Genomic DNA, 18612 nt, shown 5'->3' with positions numbered 1-18612 from the left:
AACTAAAATCTGGCAAGCTAGGTGGCTTGGCCAAATTTTTTTTTAAACTTTTTAATAAGTAAATAAATAATAAAAAATAAAAATACTTGCTGTATCTACATATTACATAGTCAGTAGGTTCAAAGTGCTATATAAAATATAACATTCTCAGGAATTGCTTTTTAATTAAACCAACATCAAGTCGGAGCATATGTACTAATCTGTGTGGTCAAGCAGGATTCTTTGAGCAAAGCCAGGTACTTACAGGGAATAGCACTATGGGCACGGTTAGTGTCACTGCCACAAGGACAGCCAGGCGTACCATGAGGAGAGGGGTGTCAAACGTGTACACTTTGCTGTAAGCATGAAGCAGTTCATCTTCAACTTCTCCTGCAAAGAGGAAGAGGAGACTGAGTCCACTCGTGGAGTCACATCGGCACTGCTCACCTAGGACAACGTTTTATAGGAAGAACACAGTATAGGAGGAAGAACCCAGATCTGAGAATCCAGACACCTCTGCTTTTATCCTATCTCAACATATTGGTTGTGTATGTGTGCTAAGTCACTTCAGTCGTGTCCAACTCTGTGATCCTATGGACTGTAGCCCACCAGGCTCCTCTGTCCTTGGGATTCTCCAGGCAAGAACACTGGAGTGGGTTGCCATGCCTTTCTGCAGGGGATCTTCCCAACCCAGGGATCGAACCTACCTCTGCTGCATCTCCAGCACGGCAGGCGGATTCTTTACTGCTGAGCCACCTCGTGTGATCTTTGTTCAAATGAACAAAGGGTCCTGAAGCTTGTAAAGTTGCAGGATTTAATATAAAATTGTTACAGCTCTTCTCTGGGTCACTGACATTGTGATAAATCTCTCTGCTTTACAGAAGCATCACAGAACAGGACAGGCTGAGGTCTTCTGGTTGAAAGGGATGAAAGGACTAAGCCTTATCAGAGTGTCCCTCACATCTTGCCATCTCCTTCCACTCCCACCTACCTAGAAAGCCCTGATGCAGCTTCTCCAAACCTAGTAGGAAACCCTAGGACAAATGATCTCTAACACTTTTTCAAGCTCAACAGTTATGATCCCATCATGACTTCGATAGACATATTCTTGGACTTTGTCAAGTTTTTGTTTGTCTCACTGAGTTGAGCCTCATTAGACTAAGTAACTGCAAGGAAATCAAACTAGTCAATCCTAAAGGAATTCAGTCCTGAATAGTCATTGGAAGGACTGATGCTGAAGTTGAAACTCCAATACTTTGGCCACCTGATGTGAAGAACTGACTCATTGGAAAAGACCCTGATGCTGGGAATGATTGAAGGCAGGAGGAGAAGGGGATGACAGAGGATGAGATGGCTGGATGGCATCACTGGCTTGATGGACATGAGTTTGAGCAAGCTCTGGTAGTTGGTGATAGGGAAGCCTGGTGTGCTGCAGTCCACAGGGTGACAAAGAGTCGGACACCACTGAGCAACTAAACTGAACTGAGACTATGTAACAATACAAAGATGAAGTAGTATGATTGCTATAGAATCTTTCAATGAATACTGCTCTAAGATTAAGATGCTTCCCTCCTGGAAAACACATTTTGTTCAGAATTCCAGGCACACATGATAAGGAAATACTCATAGAATCAGATGTACTCTGATTTTCCCACTCCGTCCCTCGAAATTAAAGGAGGATAAAAATACCATCAATGACGTTGTCCTGACTTTCATTAATTTACAACCAGCAGAGTTAATGCCCAATCTAAACCAGAGCTTGATTAAAAACCAAATATTAGTCAAAAAGAAAAAAACCCAAGCAAATGGTGCCCTCTCCAGCCTCTTCCTGCCCAACTTGTCTTGCAATCAATTTAATTTACTGAGTCAGTCAGAAAAAAACACAAAACGTTAGAGAGTTTTATTTTTAAAATATATGCAAGTTGATAACATTGATTAATATTAATGTTTGATTCCCTGAAATTCATCTCTAGGGCCATGCTTCAGGGAAGAGAAGAACAATCCTGCTCCTTTTGTGTCCACAGAGGAAATATTTTCAGCATAATCTAATGTGACCAGAGTCACTTTGTTTTTTGATAGTATGTCCCCAGATTGAAAGGAATTCTGCCATGTCCTCTTCACTTAGAAACCAGTCACTATAATAGAATAGAATGAAATTAGCCAGAAAATTTGTCTAATTCTCCAGGCCTCCAGATTTGACTTGACTGGTACACAAGAAGCAGGTTCCAACTCAAGGAATTTGTACTTTTTCTGCCATTTGTTTGTTAATTAGTTATTCTACCAAAAGAGCTTTACAACATAGAGCTGAAATATCCTTTATCCCTTAAGAAAAGGAATTACTATTGAGAGGTTTTTTTAATAAAATATGAGGGAATTCACAAATTACTGTAAACTGTTAGGCAGCCTAATTCAATTTTTCTTAAGTCATTTTCTTAGGTCAAATGAGGAGGCTAAAATAGCATGCTAACTGAGTATGTGTATCTATAGATCATGCTGTTTATTGAGAGTAATTAAAAGAATTATACCTACCAGGTTAATGATCTGTCCAACTAGGATTTGCACAAAGAGAATGACTTTGACAGAGTGACCTACCATAAAAGGTTAGGTAACCAAAGAGGGCAGCAAGCAGATACATGACGAGCATCCCCGTGATGGAGACATTCGACACTGTTTGCATCTTCTTCCGGGACCGACTGAAAAAGATAAAGGACATTGAGCTTTGATTTTCTGAACTGATAAAAATACTACCTTTTGCAATTTAAAAGCTAAGAAAATAATATATGTCTGTGTTGCTCATTATAAAACCACATTTTGAGTGCAGAAACATCACTTATTTAAAATTTGCCTTCGAGAATTATGGAGTATTTGCTTCCATTTTTCTTAAATGCTACTTCTTCAGTCTTAGAAATAACTTATTTTCCTAGAAAAGGATCAGTTTATTTTATGTTGATAAGTATGCTTGTCTATTGCATGTATGAAAGTGTAATTGACACAAAGGTTAAACTGGCTTCTAATGCAGAAAGCCTTCATACTTCACAGTGAGATAGATTTGAAGACAAGAATTCACTAGAATCAACAAAACAGTCCTTCTAGGAGCTCAGACTACCTGAAAGCTTGGTATTTTTACCTGGACAGCTTCTGGAAACCATTCTGGAGGCACCTGGCTGCTTAGACCATCATCAGGCCTCTAGGGTAATTGCTATCACTTCCCCATCTTTCAGCTAAGATCAAGTGTAGATGAACTGCTACATAGGACTTTTCAAGTAAATCAAATGGAAGTGCTCTAAAAGTTTTTCAAGAAGTAAATCTGAATATATGGGGTAAGTTATTGTTGTTTAGTGAGAACTGAGGATTGAAGTCTGGGTAAAAAAGATGAGAATTATTATATGACACCCTCCTCTCAGGGTAAAAGAAGAAGCTGCTTAGCCAGGCCATCCTAACCATAATTTTTGGTCTGCATGGGTGTGGGTCATTTCAAGCTCAGGTGACATCTTCTTCCCACCAATTTCAAATTCAAATTCCCCATGCCTGCCAAAATCCTTGCAGACATGGGCTCTTCCTCCCCCTGGACCCCTCACCTGGATCATTAGGATGAAGGAGTAGGAGAAAAGAAAGTAGTGAAGGGGCTGTTTCACACCTTTGTGGTTAAAGCACGTTACTGATGAGTGGGTTACAGCATAAACTTTCTGTAAAGACAAAGCTATAAACTATGCTTCTATATAAAGCACCTTTGAACATATGAGCACATTTTCAAAGCAGGTTTAAATGTTAAAATAATGGCTGCCTTACTCTTTAAGTTCACTGTAGATAGGAAGGACCTCAGGGTGGCATACAAAAGCAAATGCTAGGATGGGAATTGCATAGGCCGTCTGAAAAACAAAGATAACACCTCATATTTAGCATTCCAACAGAGAGGGCTACCTCAGGCCATCTCAGCTTCGAAATAAAAACTCAGAGACTCCATCGCTAGGCTCTTAGAGGCCTCTGGCTCTCACATACCCTGGAGTTGAAGACAAAGTATTTGGGCTGACACTTGTCATCACTGTGTGCTTCAAACTCTACTCCACTGCCATGGAGAGAGCCCTTGGCCTGGTTCTCGTCAAGTCCTGCAGCATTCTGGTGGGTGTAATCCATCATGAAGTTCACACCACTATTCTCGGAGTTGTTGAGTAACATCACCACGTGCATTGGAACTGTATTATTGAATGTCAGATTCCCAACACTGTGGTCCAGAATAGGCAGAGGACAGGGTATTTGGAATTTCTTGTAAATCACCTAGACCAGATCATTAACAACAACAACAACAACAAAGAGTCAGCCCTTTGAGGGAAACAATGGAACAAAAAATCCATATGGTTGATTTATGGGGTAAACATGAGGGAACTCTGCTGAAGATTCCTCTTAGACTAATGGATGATGGAGACTCCCTATAGCCTCTGTTCAAAGGAAGGAGCTGGAGCTATGGTTGGAGTTGGAGCTATGGTTGGCAACAAGACAGTATTTTGTGTGAATCCACCCTAAGCTTCATGCATACTCTATGAAAAAGATGATCATTTTCTTGCTGCATTTCATCTCTTTCATTTCTTCAAACTAATGAAAATAGTCATCAGAAATTCTTCCTTCCTCCTTTGCCTCTTTGGAGAAATGCTATATAAATGTTGGCATTCATGATATTAGCCGAAATTCCTCCTTTTAGAGGGGAGTGGAATAGGGTGGGAAAGGATTTCTTTAATTCCCCTGTGGTCACCTTCTCTTTATGGGTAGAATGAGTAAGAGAAAATGGCTGATTCATGCAAATACAGATAATTCTAGAGTCCATTTATTTTATGGGTCTCTTCACTTCTTCTTCCTCCACCTTTTTAAAACCTGAGTTATTGTCACTTTCCTGCTGAAATGTTCCTTTTGTCCAACTATAACATCTAGTGTGCCTAGAACAAACTGTTAGCAATGGCCTTGACATTCTAACTCAACTATATTTGAACTCATGACTATTCTTCTCTCATTCCAAGTGAGAATACAAGAAAATTGCTTGTGATGCAAGAACTGTTTCATGCTAATAATGTGCTTGAACAAAAATTAGGACACCATTTCAGGCACTGAAAGCATCACATGCCTACCAAGTTACAAGGATCATGTCAAAAATCACTTACCACACTGACAAAAAACACCATGCAAGTAAGAGAAAATCCGCTGGTATAACCAAGGTAACCTAAGAGTTAGGAAATTCCAGAAGGTGAATATGGCATCCACAATCAGCTTACCTCTTAGAATATGAAATGAAAATCAAAATGGAAAATGACTTTACCTAAATTTTTAAGAAGAGAAAGTGGAAGAATTATTCCAACAGACACAAATATGACGAGGTAGTTGCCGTTGAGATACCATTCTCTGGAAAAGAAAGACCAGAATATTAGGATCAGAAAAGACCAAGTAGAATGAGTCTATTGATGTTACAGAGAAAACAGAAGACATACCCAGTATTTTCTTCAAGTCCCATGAATGCTCTGATTACTTCAGGTAGCTCATATTTAATGATAAAGAGGTAGCTTGACATGGCTAAAATGGAAAACGCGACAGCTTAGTGGTGTTCATGGCACCAATGTCACAGGCAAGTTGTGAGAAGTCCAGGCATTGGGGACATCCCAACTTCTCGGTAATTCCCAAACTGAAAGAAAAGCCACCCACTGCGTATTCTGTATGCCTTCCAAGTTCTTCTCATAAATGGACATTGGGCCCTTTGGCTCTTCCTGATGGACATTTGCCGACAGTATCAATGCTGATTCTGTGTTAAATCCAGCTCTGAAGTTTTCAGTGAAGCTGCAGTTTTGAAGCTTTCCTGTTAGTAGTCATCATGGCCTTACTTGTGTGCCTGTTTGTATTTAAAACTCAGGCAGACGTTCGACAACCAAAGGTGTGAACCACAAGAGAGGGGGTAGAATTGCAAGGTGGGGTTGGGTAGAGTACACATCACTCTGCCCTCAGTAGGTAGGCAGCAGTTTAGTCCTCTGTGATCTCCATGAGGGGCACACAAAATCTCAGACGGCTGATTCTCCAAATTGGAGTCATACTGGATTGATAAAGAAGAAAAGTACAAGAAAGGATAGCTTCTCTAACCTTTATCAATGAAGTGTTTTTCTATATCCTTTATCCAAATAAGAAATCATAACAAAGTGGCAAAATTTCTTGAGCATCTCTATAAGTGATGCATGTGTGATCATGTACTCTTTTGAAAATTTGACCTATAAAAATGTGCAAACCCTTTCTCTGGAAAAACGTTTATATAGACATGCACAATAACATACAATTTGGGGGATTTATGCAACATCCCTTTCCAAAGTCCATCCACTCAGTGAAGAATAAAACTAATTTGCTATTTCACACACGGTCAAAAGGCTCAACTGAAAATAACACTGACAATTTTCACATTGCAAGGTTTAAGTGTGTACTACATCCTTCTAGTGAATTTTTGCTAACAGACATTTCAAGCAGCGATCCAAGTTGCAAATTGAACTATTAATAGTTTAAAATATTTCCTTAACCTCAAATAAAATTAATAATAGTGATAACAGTTGCCCACATGGTTTAGCTTTGCACGTGGTCAGCTGAAAGAGCAAGATGCATCTTACCATCTTCATTCCACAGCTGAGGATATAATGATTATGAGAGCTTAAATGACATGCCCAATATCACACAGCTTGAAAAATGACATACCACATCCAAAATATAAGCTCCCAAATTTCTGGCCAGTTTTTCTTCTCTATTGTGAAATGAAATGATTTTTACAATATCTGATGTGTATTCTGTAAACATGACTTGGTTAATTTTTACAAAGACCTTGGCTAAAGCTAAATCTTACAGAGGGTAAACAGAGGAGATATTTCTGATTAACTAGTTCAGTGAGGTACCATTCAATTTTAGAGCTGTTAATTGCTGACTTTCAGTGACGTCACCACTGTTAATGTGTTTGGTCTTCAAAAATTCAGAATGATCCAGACCTGTCTGGATAAAGTCAACATTATTCTGCTAATGTTAAAACATCCATGGTCAGTGTTAACTTTTCAGGGTATTGAAAGAATTAAACGTTCCAAATGTGGAATTGCAAAATACAGAAATACAAGTGATTTCTTTTAGGCCACAATAGCCACTAATCACATAGAGTAACCAAAGTGAGAGATTTTCAGGAATGGTGTATGAAATTTCACCTTACTCCTTTAAAGCCACACTGTGTGTGTGTGTGTGGTGGGGCTTGATTGAGATTCCATGTTATAGTTTATTCCATTGCTTAAAAGCATAATAGTAGCTACACTTGGAACAATGGACAATGCTGTTGCCACTCAGCCTATTGGGATCAGGGCTAAGTATGTGTATGTCCAGTTAGTTCTATGGGCCAAATAAGTATATTAGATCACCTGCAAAGGACTCCTATGAAATCCTTAAATTTAAATCTCCTACTATGAAATGCTTGATATTTAAATCTTTGTTGTACCTGTTCAGTCGCTAAGCCATGTCCAACTCTTTGCGACCCAATGGACTGCAGCACACCAAGCTTCCCTGTCCTTCACTATTTACCAGAGTTTGCTCACACTCATGTCCACTGAGTCAGTAATGCCATCCAATCGTCTCATCCTCTGTTGCCCCCTTTTTCTCTTGCCTTCAATCTTTCCTAGCATCAGGATGTTTACCAATGAGTCACATCAGGTGGCCAAAGTATTGGAGCTTCAGCTTTAGCATCAGTCCTTCCAATGAATATTCAGGGTTGATTTCCTTTAGGATTGACTTATTAAATGTTAATAAGGCTGAAAATTTGGGCCCAATGTAAAGCAATTTATTTGGTGGAGGCCAGGGGACTTATATGCTTGGGGCTCAATGCCAGTAAAAAAAATGAAACAATTACTGCCAAATTCTACCTGGTATTGTACTCTTACTATATAAAAATATGACAGACATAAATACAAATCATTATGAAATGACTGGATTTTATTTATCTTCTTACTAACTATCCATTAGTAGGAGCAGTTATAGTTAGATAAAGGTTTTTAAAGAAATTGCTGCATTTTAGAAATCCCCGATAATTCCAGTGATTTTATTAATCAGAAAGAATGGCCTCCTTGCAAGATCTCTATACAAGCTCATCTACTGCAGCATTTTTTGCAATAGTAAAACACTGGAAACATTCCAAAACTGTTCATGAAGTGATTCAGTAAATCAATTACTGTGCATTTGTACAATGGAAAATTCAAAAACCATTATAAAGAGTAATATGCAAAAACATTCAAGGCATATTATTAAATAAAAAGCAAGCTGTAAATCAGTATTATAAGATGATCCTCTTTTAACAGTAACACTATATTTGTTAAATTTGACAGAGAGGAAAACCTGAAGTGTTTTTTTCTAAGGATGATTTACATAAACATTTCTTTGTAATCTGTATATTCATGCAATGTTTTAGTTTTTTCACAAGTAGCATGCATTTGTCTTAGAATTATAAAAATTCCATTTAAGAACAACCAGAAAACTGGGGAGGAATTATGCACTGAACCCGTATTATTATGACCTTGTGAGAATGAACTACCACTCTCATTTACACAGATGGAAAAAATGGATGCAGATGTGTAAAGTGACTTTCCCAAGGTCACAGATAGTGACAGAAACAAACTCAAATTCAGGGGCGTCAGGCTTCAAAAGTCTATTCTCTACTCAAAGATTTAAAAACCCCTGGAGATGATTAGATAGCACCATCGACTCAATGGACATGAGTTTTAGCAAACTCTGGGAGATAATGAAGGACAGGGAAGCCTGGCATGCTGCAGTCTATGGGATCAAGAAGAGTTGGACACAACTGAGTGACTGAACAGCAACAATATACCAGTTCTATACAAACAAGGTTAAAGGAACCCCAAGGTGCTAGTACCTAATAGCTTAGAGAACGATGGAGCATGGGAACAACCAAAGGGGAGAACCAGAGAAAGCATGTGTGGTAGGGCTGGAGGATGGTAAAAGTAGGGGAGCTGAATGTAGTTAGTTATGACACAGAACACATAAGGAACAGATGATAGATGGGTAGGGAAGGGACAGAGACAGATCGATAGGGGGTTTTTCAGGAAAGGTAGGCAAAGGAAAGATGGTTAAGACCTTTATATGTCAGACTAAAGAGTTTAAATCTTATCTTGAAAATAATGAGGTCATGCTGAAGAATTTTATGCATGTGAGAAGCTGGGGTAGATCTGAATTTGAGAAAGTTAATTTGGAGGATGAATTACAAATGGAAGAGGGGAAGCTCAAGACAGAAAGATCAGTTAGATGGCTACTGCAACAGTCTGAAGTGTGGTGATGAGACTAGAAGGAGAAAGATTCAAAAGATAAACCAGAGAAAGAATGGTTCAGTTCAGTTCAGTTCAGTCGCTCAGTCGTGTCCGACTCTTTGTGACCCCATGGAGAGCAGCATGCCAGGCTTCCCTGTCCATCACTAACTCCCAGAGCTTACTCAAATTAATGTCCATCGAGTTGGTGATGCCATCCAACCATCTCATCCTCTGTCATCACCTTCTCCTCCTGCCTTCGATCTTTCCCAACATAAGGGTCTTTTCAAATGAGTCAGCTCTTTGCATCAGGTGGCCAAATTATTGAAGTTTCAGCTTCAGCATCAGTCCTTCCAATGAATATTCAGGACTGATTTCCTTCAGGACTGACTGGTTTGATTCCCTTGCAGTACAAGGGACTCTCAAGAGTCTTCTCCAGCACCACACTTCAAAAGCATCAATTCTTCAGTGCTCAGATTTCTTTTTAGTCCAACACTCACATCCATACATAACATAGCTTTGACTAGATGGACCTTTGTTGGCAAAGTAATGTCTCTGCTTTTTAATATGCTGTCTAGGTTGGTCATAGCTTTTCTTCCAAGAAGCAAGCATCTATTAATTTCATGGCTGCAGTCACCATCTGTAATGATTTTGGAGCCCCCCAAAAAATGTTTCTCACTGTTCCCATCGTTTTCCCATCTATTTGCCATGAAGTGACGGGACCAGATGCCATGATCTTAGTTTTCTGAATGTTGAGTTTTAAGCCAACTTTTTCATTCTCCTCTTTCTTTCATCAAGAGGCTCTTTAGTTCTTCTTCACTTACGCCATAAGAGTGGTGTTATCTGCATATCTGAGGTTATTAATATTCCTCCCGGCAATCTTGATTCCAGCTTGTGCTTCATCCAGCCCAGCATTTCACATGATGTACTCTGCGTATAAGCTAAATAATCAGGGTGACAATATACAGTCTTGATGTACTCCTTTCTTGATTTGGAACCAGTCTGATGTTCCATGTCCAGTTCTAACTGTTGCTTCTTGACCTGTGTACAGATTTCTCAGGAGGCAGGTCAGGTGGTCTGGTATTCCCATCTCTTTCAGAATTCTCCACAGTTTATTCTGATCAACACAGTCAAAGGCTTTGGCATAGTCAATACAGTAGAAGTAGATGTTTTTCTGGAACTCCCCTGCTTTTTTAATGATCCAATGGATGTTGGCAATTTGATCTTTGGTTCCTCTGCCTTTTCTAAATCCAATTTGAACATCTGGAAGTTTACGATTCACATATTTTTGAAGCCTGGCTTGGAGAATTTTGAGCATTACTTTGCTAGCATGTGAGATGAGTGCAATTGTGTGGTAGTTTGAACATTCTTTGGCATTGCCTTTCTTTGGCATTGGAATGAAAACTGACCTTCTCTAGTCTTGTGGCCACTGCCGAGTTTTCCAAATTCGCTGGCATATTGAGCGCAGCACTTTTACAGCATCTTCTTTTAGGGTCTGAAATAGCTCAACTGGAATTCCATCACCTCCACTAACTTTGTTTGTAGTGATGCTTCCTAAGTTCCACTTGACTTTGCATTCCAGAATGTTTGGCTCTAGGTGAATGATCACACCATCGTGATTATCTGGGTCGTGAAGATCTTTTTTGTACAGTTCTTCTGTGTATTCTTGCCACCTCTTCTTAATATCTTCTGCTTCTTTTAGGTCCATACCATTTGTGACCTTTATTGAGCCCATCTTTGCATGAAATGCTCCCTTGATATCGCTAATTTTCTTGAAGAGAACCCTAGTCTTTCCCATTTTATTGTTTTCCTCTATTTCTTTGCACTGATCACTGAGAAAGGCTTTCTTATCTCTCCTTGCTATTCTTTGGAACTCTGCATTCAAATGGGTATATCTTTCCTTTTCTTCTTTGCCTTTCCCTTCTCTTCTTTTCTTAAGAGCTAGTATTTAATTGAATGGTCAGGGTTAGGGAGAGAGGGAAATGTTTAGGCTGATCCCCAGATTTCTGGTTTAAGAAACTGGATGCTACTGGTATTGTTTGTTCACTAAGAAGAAAGAACAGAAGGATGGAATAACTGGTTTGGGACTGGGTAGGAGGTGGGGAAGTAAGTGCCACTATGTGATGATATAGTCTGGATTATGCAAGAGGACATAGCCACAGGACATCAGAAATATGGATTAAAATGTCTTTAGAAGGTCAAAGACGTGAGAGGACCAGTGAAGTTGGTGGGCAAATATAACCTGGAACATGATTAAAAATATATGCTTCTAAGCTCTCTCTGGAAATGATCATTCAGTAGGAATTATAAGAATCTGTTTTACAATGCTTTCGATGCCTCACCAGATTTTTACCTTGGCACAACTTCTATGAACACTGCCCACTGGGCTGACTGCACAAGATGTGTCTCAATGACCCCAAAATTTACTACGTGCCTCAGATACTGAATTTTTCCTTTTTGAAACGTGCTCAATTATATATATATATATATATGTATATATTATATATATATATATATTTGAAAACAAGAAAGGTTTCATTCTTTATTTTTGTTATAGAATTTATTTCATAGAGTTTATATAGTATTTCATTTCAATATAGATATTGCTGTTTTGGGTTAGAGAGAGAGAGCAAATCTGTTTGGAAAACTTTACTCATTAAATTTAAAAATGATAAAGCAGGTATTTCTATTTAAATTCTTTTTCATTGCCATTAAATTTTCTTATCTCTTGAACCTCATTTAGAAAGTTTAAATCATTTCTTGAAAGCTAGAACCTCTTACCTCCAATGTTTTGCATTGTAATGGAAATAAAAGCTCCGATTTTCCCAGGCCATCCAAATGCCTTTTCACCTAGATTTTCATAAATTAAAGACCCTATAATCAGAAATGAAAAGAACCTTGTTAAGAAACTGCTTTAGTGATGAAGATATTTCTATAATATAATTCTGCACTGGTGTCTCAAACATGTAAATAAGCAGCATATAGAAATCACAGATCTCAGGTTCAGTCCCCGGGTTAGGAAGATCCCCTGCAGAAGGAAATAGTGACCTGCTCCAGTATTTTTGCCTGGAAAATTCTATGGACAGAGAAGTCTAGGGGGCTATAATTCATGGGGTCACAAAGAGTCAGACATGACTGAGTGTGCATACCTAAATGACCTAAGCGACCACCTATAGAAATCATAAACCCCAAATATGCAATCTCAAAAGCCATTAAAAAAATATGGTAAATGTTCTCCAAACAAGGAGTGATGGCTTCATTCATCTTGGCTCCATGCAGCAAGTCAGAAATGTTATTTCTATCATCCACCAAAAGTCTTTTTCTCCATTTGGCTTGAATCTGAGCAGGCTAACTTTCACTTTCACTTTCACTTGATTTTTCACTTGCCTAGATAACTAAAAACATGGAGAGGCCATGTGATTGGGATTAGAAGAAAATTAAATGTAAAATTGATTACAGGTATGGAGCTAGAGACTAAAATGCCTTTAATCAGAATCAAAATGGCATATCTGGTGTCTAAGGAGTAGCATACCTCCTTCTTTGGCAGTCTTTAATAAAAGATGAACTGAATAAAGAGATAGGACTGCCACGGCAAGCAGCATGATTCTGTGAAGGGAATAGAAAGGAAACAATAAGATTTATGTAAAAAATAAGACATAATAATACATGGTGTTACAATACATTATTACACTGGTCTTTTCAATCATTAACTTTCCAGGAGTATGTGGATTTGGGGATGCTGAAAAATTCTTTTTCAGAATGTCACAAATGCTCTTTAATGCTTCAGAACTGGAATTGGCTTTATTTTATGGGCCAAAACATACTACTGGAAGTCCCTAACACACCTTTTTCAGTGTGTTACCAGTAGTAGAATCTAGCTTAAAATTTAGATGCTAAAGGTACAGCAAAATTAACAAATACTATATCTACTTACTCCGTATAAAGGGCATATGTATATGTATATCATATTTGCATGATATTCTCATAAATATTTATAATTGAAGGGCTATTCAATGACCTGACTAAACATCCATCTAAAATCTAGAAACAAAAAAAAAAAAAAATAAAAAAAATAAAATCTAGAAACACAGAAGTCAAAGCAAACTCTGAGCTCCATTACTACTGTCTGCGCATTATATGAGAGTGATCAGAGGTGTGAACCAGAGGGTCTGGCAAATGCCTGTATAATAGAAAAAACAGAAAAAGGTAAGTCTAGGCTGCAGGATAACCTTTGTTGTACTCAGAAAAGAATCATTTCTGGTTCAGGGCCCTCCACATGTTCACAGGCATATATGGTTTCTTTATGTATTCAGTGACCAGTGCTTTCCAAAAACAAGAACCGAACATCAAAAATAGAGTGTAGATAGAAGCAATTATATAACAAATTAAGGACCAATAGTAACCTTTACCTGAAACTGAAAAAAAAAATCTTATCCTTTGCCTGTTTCCTATGATGAGAGCACACTAGACATTCTCCCCACAACTGATCTAATTCTTTGGTAATTCCTGGGGAAGTTAAGTTTGCAAACATAGATTTAGACAATGAGGTACAAATGTTCTAACAATTCTAGCTCTACTGTGCTCTTATTTATCACTAAATATGTTCACCAGAACTGTCTAATCAATGCCATATTCATCCGTTGTTCCATACAGCTTATGAATTGACCTGTTTTTAAGAATTATGCAATTCAGATTATATAATTTTATTCCCTGGAAAAATAATGAGAATACTCTACATTCTAAACATATACTTGCTTTGGCAGAAAATACTAAAAGTAACACCAATGACATCCTGTGTCACTTGTTGGGAATTAAGGGAGATTGCTGAATCCATTTTGGGCTACTTGGATACACAAAACACATCTCATGATCTCTAATGATTTAATTGCTTCGGCAAATTAACCTGATAAATGTTTATAGGCCTAAAATGAGGCTCTCAGTTTTAAAAGTGGAATATTCTCTTCCCATGAAGATGATCTGTGGCTCTAGAATTGGAGAAAGTATCTCTTACTTCTTTTCATCAGTGATGTATGAAAATTTCCTAATTAATTTTAATAGTATGTGTAATTAGTATAGAGAAGGCAGTCTGTTTGTTTCAAAGACAGAGTATATTACAAAAGTATACAACTACATATATGACTATACGTCTAGCCATTAAGAATCTGAGAAGTTTTAAAAACTACTTTATTTCAAACATGGCTTAGAAAGGTAAAGTTGACATAAAAACCCATTCGGCTAAAAACTATAATCTAACAGTTCAATCAAAGCACTGACACAATATCAATATTTATAGTCCAGCCTGATCCTTAGCCCTCAAATAGCTATGTGGTTACCTAATCATATGTGATGTTTGGAACATAAATAGCGTATATTTATAATATAAATGTTACATTCTTAGACAGTTATTTAAGACTCCAGCATTGCATTAGGGATTGTGGTCTACATTCACACTGATGCCTGCCTAACTTTATTCTTGTGAAGTATTTCACCGCTGCCAACTGTGCCTTTGAAAATGTCAGGCTGTACATAATGCACAAATGTCTGTGGCTGTCTGTCACAACATGGCCTTCATCCTCCAGGTCGGCTCTGTGATGCTGCTGCCACTAGGCAGCATGTGACCAAGCTTGGAAAATGTGCCTTGGTTTAGGAATAAACTTTGGCCACTCTGCAAAAATTCCTCATGCCAAGCATTATTACTAGGTCTTGGGGATATAGACAGGAGGTGAATAAAAACAGGGTTGAGCCATCTCCACAGGCTTGATGCTTTGGAGATGATAGTCTAGCCAGGGAGAGAGCCATTAAACAAATGAATCCAATAACTGCGCTAAAATACTAACACTGTGATGGGACCATAAAGTGGTTTGTCCCAGTCATGGAGACTGGGGGAAGGCATAACCGAGGTGAGGCTGAACTGAGTTATGGGGAGTTAACTAGATGTAGAGGAGAGGGAAGAAGGTTCCAGATCATGTGCAAAGGCCCTGTGGTAAGAGGGAATGGCTCCTTCAAGCGATGGAGAGCAGGCCACTGTGCCCACTGTATCTGGCATAGAGAGCAACAGATGATGGGACCTGAGATGGGATCGAGGCACACAGGACTCTGCAGGTCCGGTGTGGGAGGGGATACTTTTCCTAAGAGTGTGATAAAGTCAGATTTGCTACTGGGAAAGATCTTTTGAACTATGAAACACAAAATTATTTTACAATGAATAACTTTGGACTGGTAGGGCTGTTCTAGCACTTTGGGGGAGCGGGGCTCAAACACATAAACTTTCTGCCATTTGAATAGAGATGGCTGGTTGAACAAGTACCAGGATTAGACTGCTCTGATTATTTCTCATTGCTGTTTTGTTTAAAAAAGAGAGAATATGCTAATACTTTTTCTGATGATTCTTATTCACAAAGATCAAATTCTGTTAATTGAAAGATCACCAGGTATGCACAGGCTTTGAACTGAGTGTAGATATGTCCAGGCACTTACATGAAAAGTATGATCCCTGTGTTGGCCATGGCATAGGACAGGCCCAGGATTCCACTGCCCATGATGGCATTACTCAGGTTGAATGAAGACATTCCAAAGGAGGTGGTCCCAGGATGCTTGAAGAAAAAGGGATGCATGATAAGAAAATACCCACCAAAGGATGAACCTTTTCTGGATTATTCTTATCCTACATTATCTTTTCTGAAAGAGACTACCACCAAAAATTGAAGATTAAAGTAAAATCACAGCAAATAAAACCATGACTCAACTTCAGTAAAAGCATGTAATTTTCAGTGGAATGTGGTACTTGATTTCAGCAGAGGTCTCAGTAAAAATAAAAAATACAGGTTGAGTAATAGAAAGAAGGGAAAGCATGTACGACTGCAGATCACATCTGAGTTAGAATGATTTCTCCAAAAAACAAATAAATTTCATAAATGATTTATGCAGCCATATGGCGAACAGGAAAAACAAGCCCTTATTCCAGTAAGGGCCTGAACAAACAGAGAATATGCTGATCAAGGCTTGGAAAATTTCAGTCACATTGCTTTCCTGCAGAGACCCAGGTAGATCAGACATCCTCAAGTCCTGTTGACTGCCAGAAAGCAGAGAATCACTTACATGTTCATCGTCATAATCTGCCAACTTCTTTTTCCCCAAAAATCCATTTGTCAGGAATTTCTGACTTTCAGCATCTTCATTAGTAAACTGACTGAACATACACACAAAGGAAAAGAAGACAGTAAAAAACATCTAGTAAATGCTCTGATTTATGTTTATGTTTCAGGTGATCTAAGTCACTGAATCAGGGGAAGAAAAACAAGACACTTAAAGCTTTTTTTTTTTTTCTCTTCTCCTCCTCATACTAGTGTTCCTTCCAGACAAAAGGACTGAGCCCTTTTTATGAGTATACTTTGGGAGGGAAGGAGAAAGCTCTGAAGGAAGAAAATATTTTTTAGTTGCAATCCCTTTAAAGCCACATTTTTCCTCCCACATTGACTAAGCAAAAAATAGAATAATTAGAGCTGAGTTTTGCCATTTCAAGCTCTCCCAAAGACAGGGAAAAGAGCAGTGACTGCGTTTTCTCAACTGTTAATACATCATGACCACAGGATCTTATTAATTCAATAAGTATTTATTAAGTGCTTTGGCACTCTGATCTCATCTCTCTTGGTGCTCAAATGTCCTCATAAGGGAAACTTCCATGTCTGATATGAAGCAACTATGGTTCAGAAGAGTAAGAGAGCATGTCCAGCCCCACCAGATCCCAAGTCTATGGTCTCCTACTGCACCATGCAGCCCTAGACAGAGCCCTTAGCTGGCATTTTCCTCTATTTGATTCCACATTTTATATGCATATCTCTTGCTGGAAAAGAGTTCAATGGTAGCTCTGTGCTATGTTTGGTTGTGTGCAAGAATGTATATTTTAATTACTCTGAAAATGTACTTGGTTGTGTCAGACAACTAATGAATGAAACAAAGAAAACCTTTTAAAGAAACGCAGTGAATTAGTGGAAGAGTTGAGAGGGCTGTAAGATGCATGATTAAAGAGCAGGGTTTTACCGTCTGAGCCACCAACTAATAAAAATAAATGAAAAAAAAAAGAAACCAAAAAAAAAAAAAAAGAGCGGGGCTTTAAGACATCACTATCCACACAGAGCAGGGCTTCCCTGGTGGCTCAGTCAGTAAAGAATCTGCCTGCAATGCAGGAGACGTGGGTTCAATCCCTGGGTTGGGAAGATCCCCTGGAAAAGGGCATGGCAACTTCAGTATTCTTGTCGGGAGAATCCCAAGGACTGAGGAGCCTGGCAGGCTACAGTCCATAGCATTGCAAAGAGTCAGACACGACTGAAGAAGACTGAGCAAGCACAAATCCACAAAACACTGTGACAATGGTCTACTTGGTACAGGCTGGAAGCTGCACATCCCATGACACCACTGGTTGGCGGCTGAAGCTGTATGCCAGAGACTTTGAGGATATGAAGCTAGTGCCAGTCATGTTTCTGAATGTTTGACTAATGAGTCCAGCTGCCACCACTGCATTTTGATACTGGAAAATGTCACATAGGCTTTCGATTATAGGAAATACTCAAATATGCATGCTTTTTAAAAGTGCTTCATTATTAGATAAATTGCAACTTTTAAGGCATTTATTGCATGAGAGAGTAAGATAAAATGATTGGAGTTTTTTTTTTAAGTAACCCTTAGAAATAAAAAAGGTAAAATAATTATTATAAATCTGTGCAAACTATCTCTTAGAAGTTAAGCCTGAAAATATCTTATGAGAAAGACAATAAGGCTACTTTTTGAGAACAGAGAATGATATAAAGTACAAATAGAACTAGATAGATCACGAAGACAAAATCACAAAGTTTCATGCGCTTTTCTAAAACCTAGGAAGTGGCTTTTCTTGAACCATGTGGTGTACAAGTTAGGAATATTTCCTGTCATTTTTCTCCTATCTCTTGAAGGAAGAATAATGCACTCAGAGGCTACCTTCCTCCATCTCTGCACTCCTTCCTCCCTTTTGTGATTTATTTTAATAGTCTGTAGTTAATATACTTGCTACGTGGAGATTGGCACATAATGTTCCTAGCTGGAAACGGAAAAGATAAGATGAAACAGAGCCCCAAATGGGCCTAATGATAATAAAAACAAAGGTGTCATCTAGATTTAAACTCTGGAATATCCAACATTCTATTTTTAACCTTAATCAATAAGCTAGAATCCTTTAGCCCATGAGTAATTTTTAAGTTTTTCTCTTTTGAGGCATTTGCATGTTCTTATTTTGGCATGAGATGAATTGTAGTCATAAAACATGCCAAGATTGTATAAAATACATGAGAAATATCCCCAG

The 18612-nt window shown here is 38.4% G+C and overlaps 1 protein-coding gene across 3 annotated transcripts in view; it reads right to left on the bottom strand.

Annotated features, from left to right (window-relative positions):
* The window catches only part of SLC38A4 (solute carrier family 38 member 4), a 75988-nt gene that overhangs the window by 11031 nt on the left and 46345 nt on the right, over positions 1 to 18612 (bottom strand). For all 3 annotated transcript variants that reach the window (XM_043886199.1, XM_043886220.1, XM_043886209.1), the window contains exons 3-13: positions 16377 to 16467; positions 15756 to 15871; positions 12811 to 12884; positions 12060 to 12152; positions 5454 to 5535; positions 5285 to 5367; positions 5130 to 5188; positions 3979 to 4254; positions 3769 to 3848; positions 2572 to 2672; positions 245 to 369 (exon numbers count right to left, since the gene is read on the bottom strand). In XM_043886199.1, coding sequence (XP_043742134.1) covers positions 245 to 369; positions 2572 to 2672; positions 3769 to 3848; positions 3979 to 4254; positions 5130 to 5188; positions 5285 to 5367; positions 5454 to 5535; positions 12060 to 12152; positions 12811 to 12884; positions 15756 to 15871; positions 16377 to 16467 — 1180 coding nt within the window. The remainder of the gene's footprint in view (positions 1 to 244; positions 370 to 2571; positions 2673 to 3768; positions 3849 to 3978; positions 4255 to 5129; positions 5189 to 5284; positions 5368 to 5453; positions 5536 to 12059; positions 12153 to 12810; positions 12885 to 15755; positions 15872 to 16376; positions 16468 to 18612) is intronic.

The sequence above is a fragment of the Cervus elaphus genome, chromosome 3 (genome assembly GCF_910594005.1).
Source record: "Cervus elaphus chromosome 3, mCerEla1.1, whole genome shotgun sequence".
NCBI lineage: Eukaryota > Metazoa > Chordata > Mammalia > Artiodactyla > Cervidae > Cervus > Cervus elaphus.
Note: the sequence above shows the minus strand (reverse complement) of the source record. Positions and strands in the feature narration are given on the sequence as shown.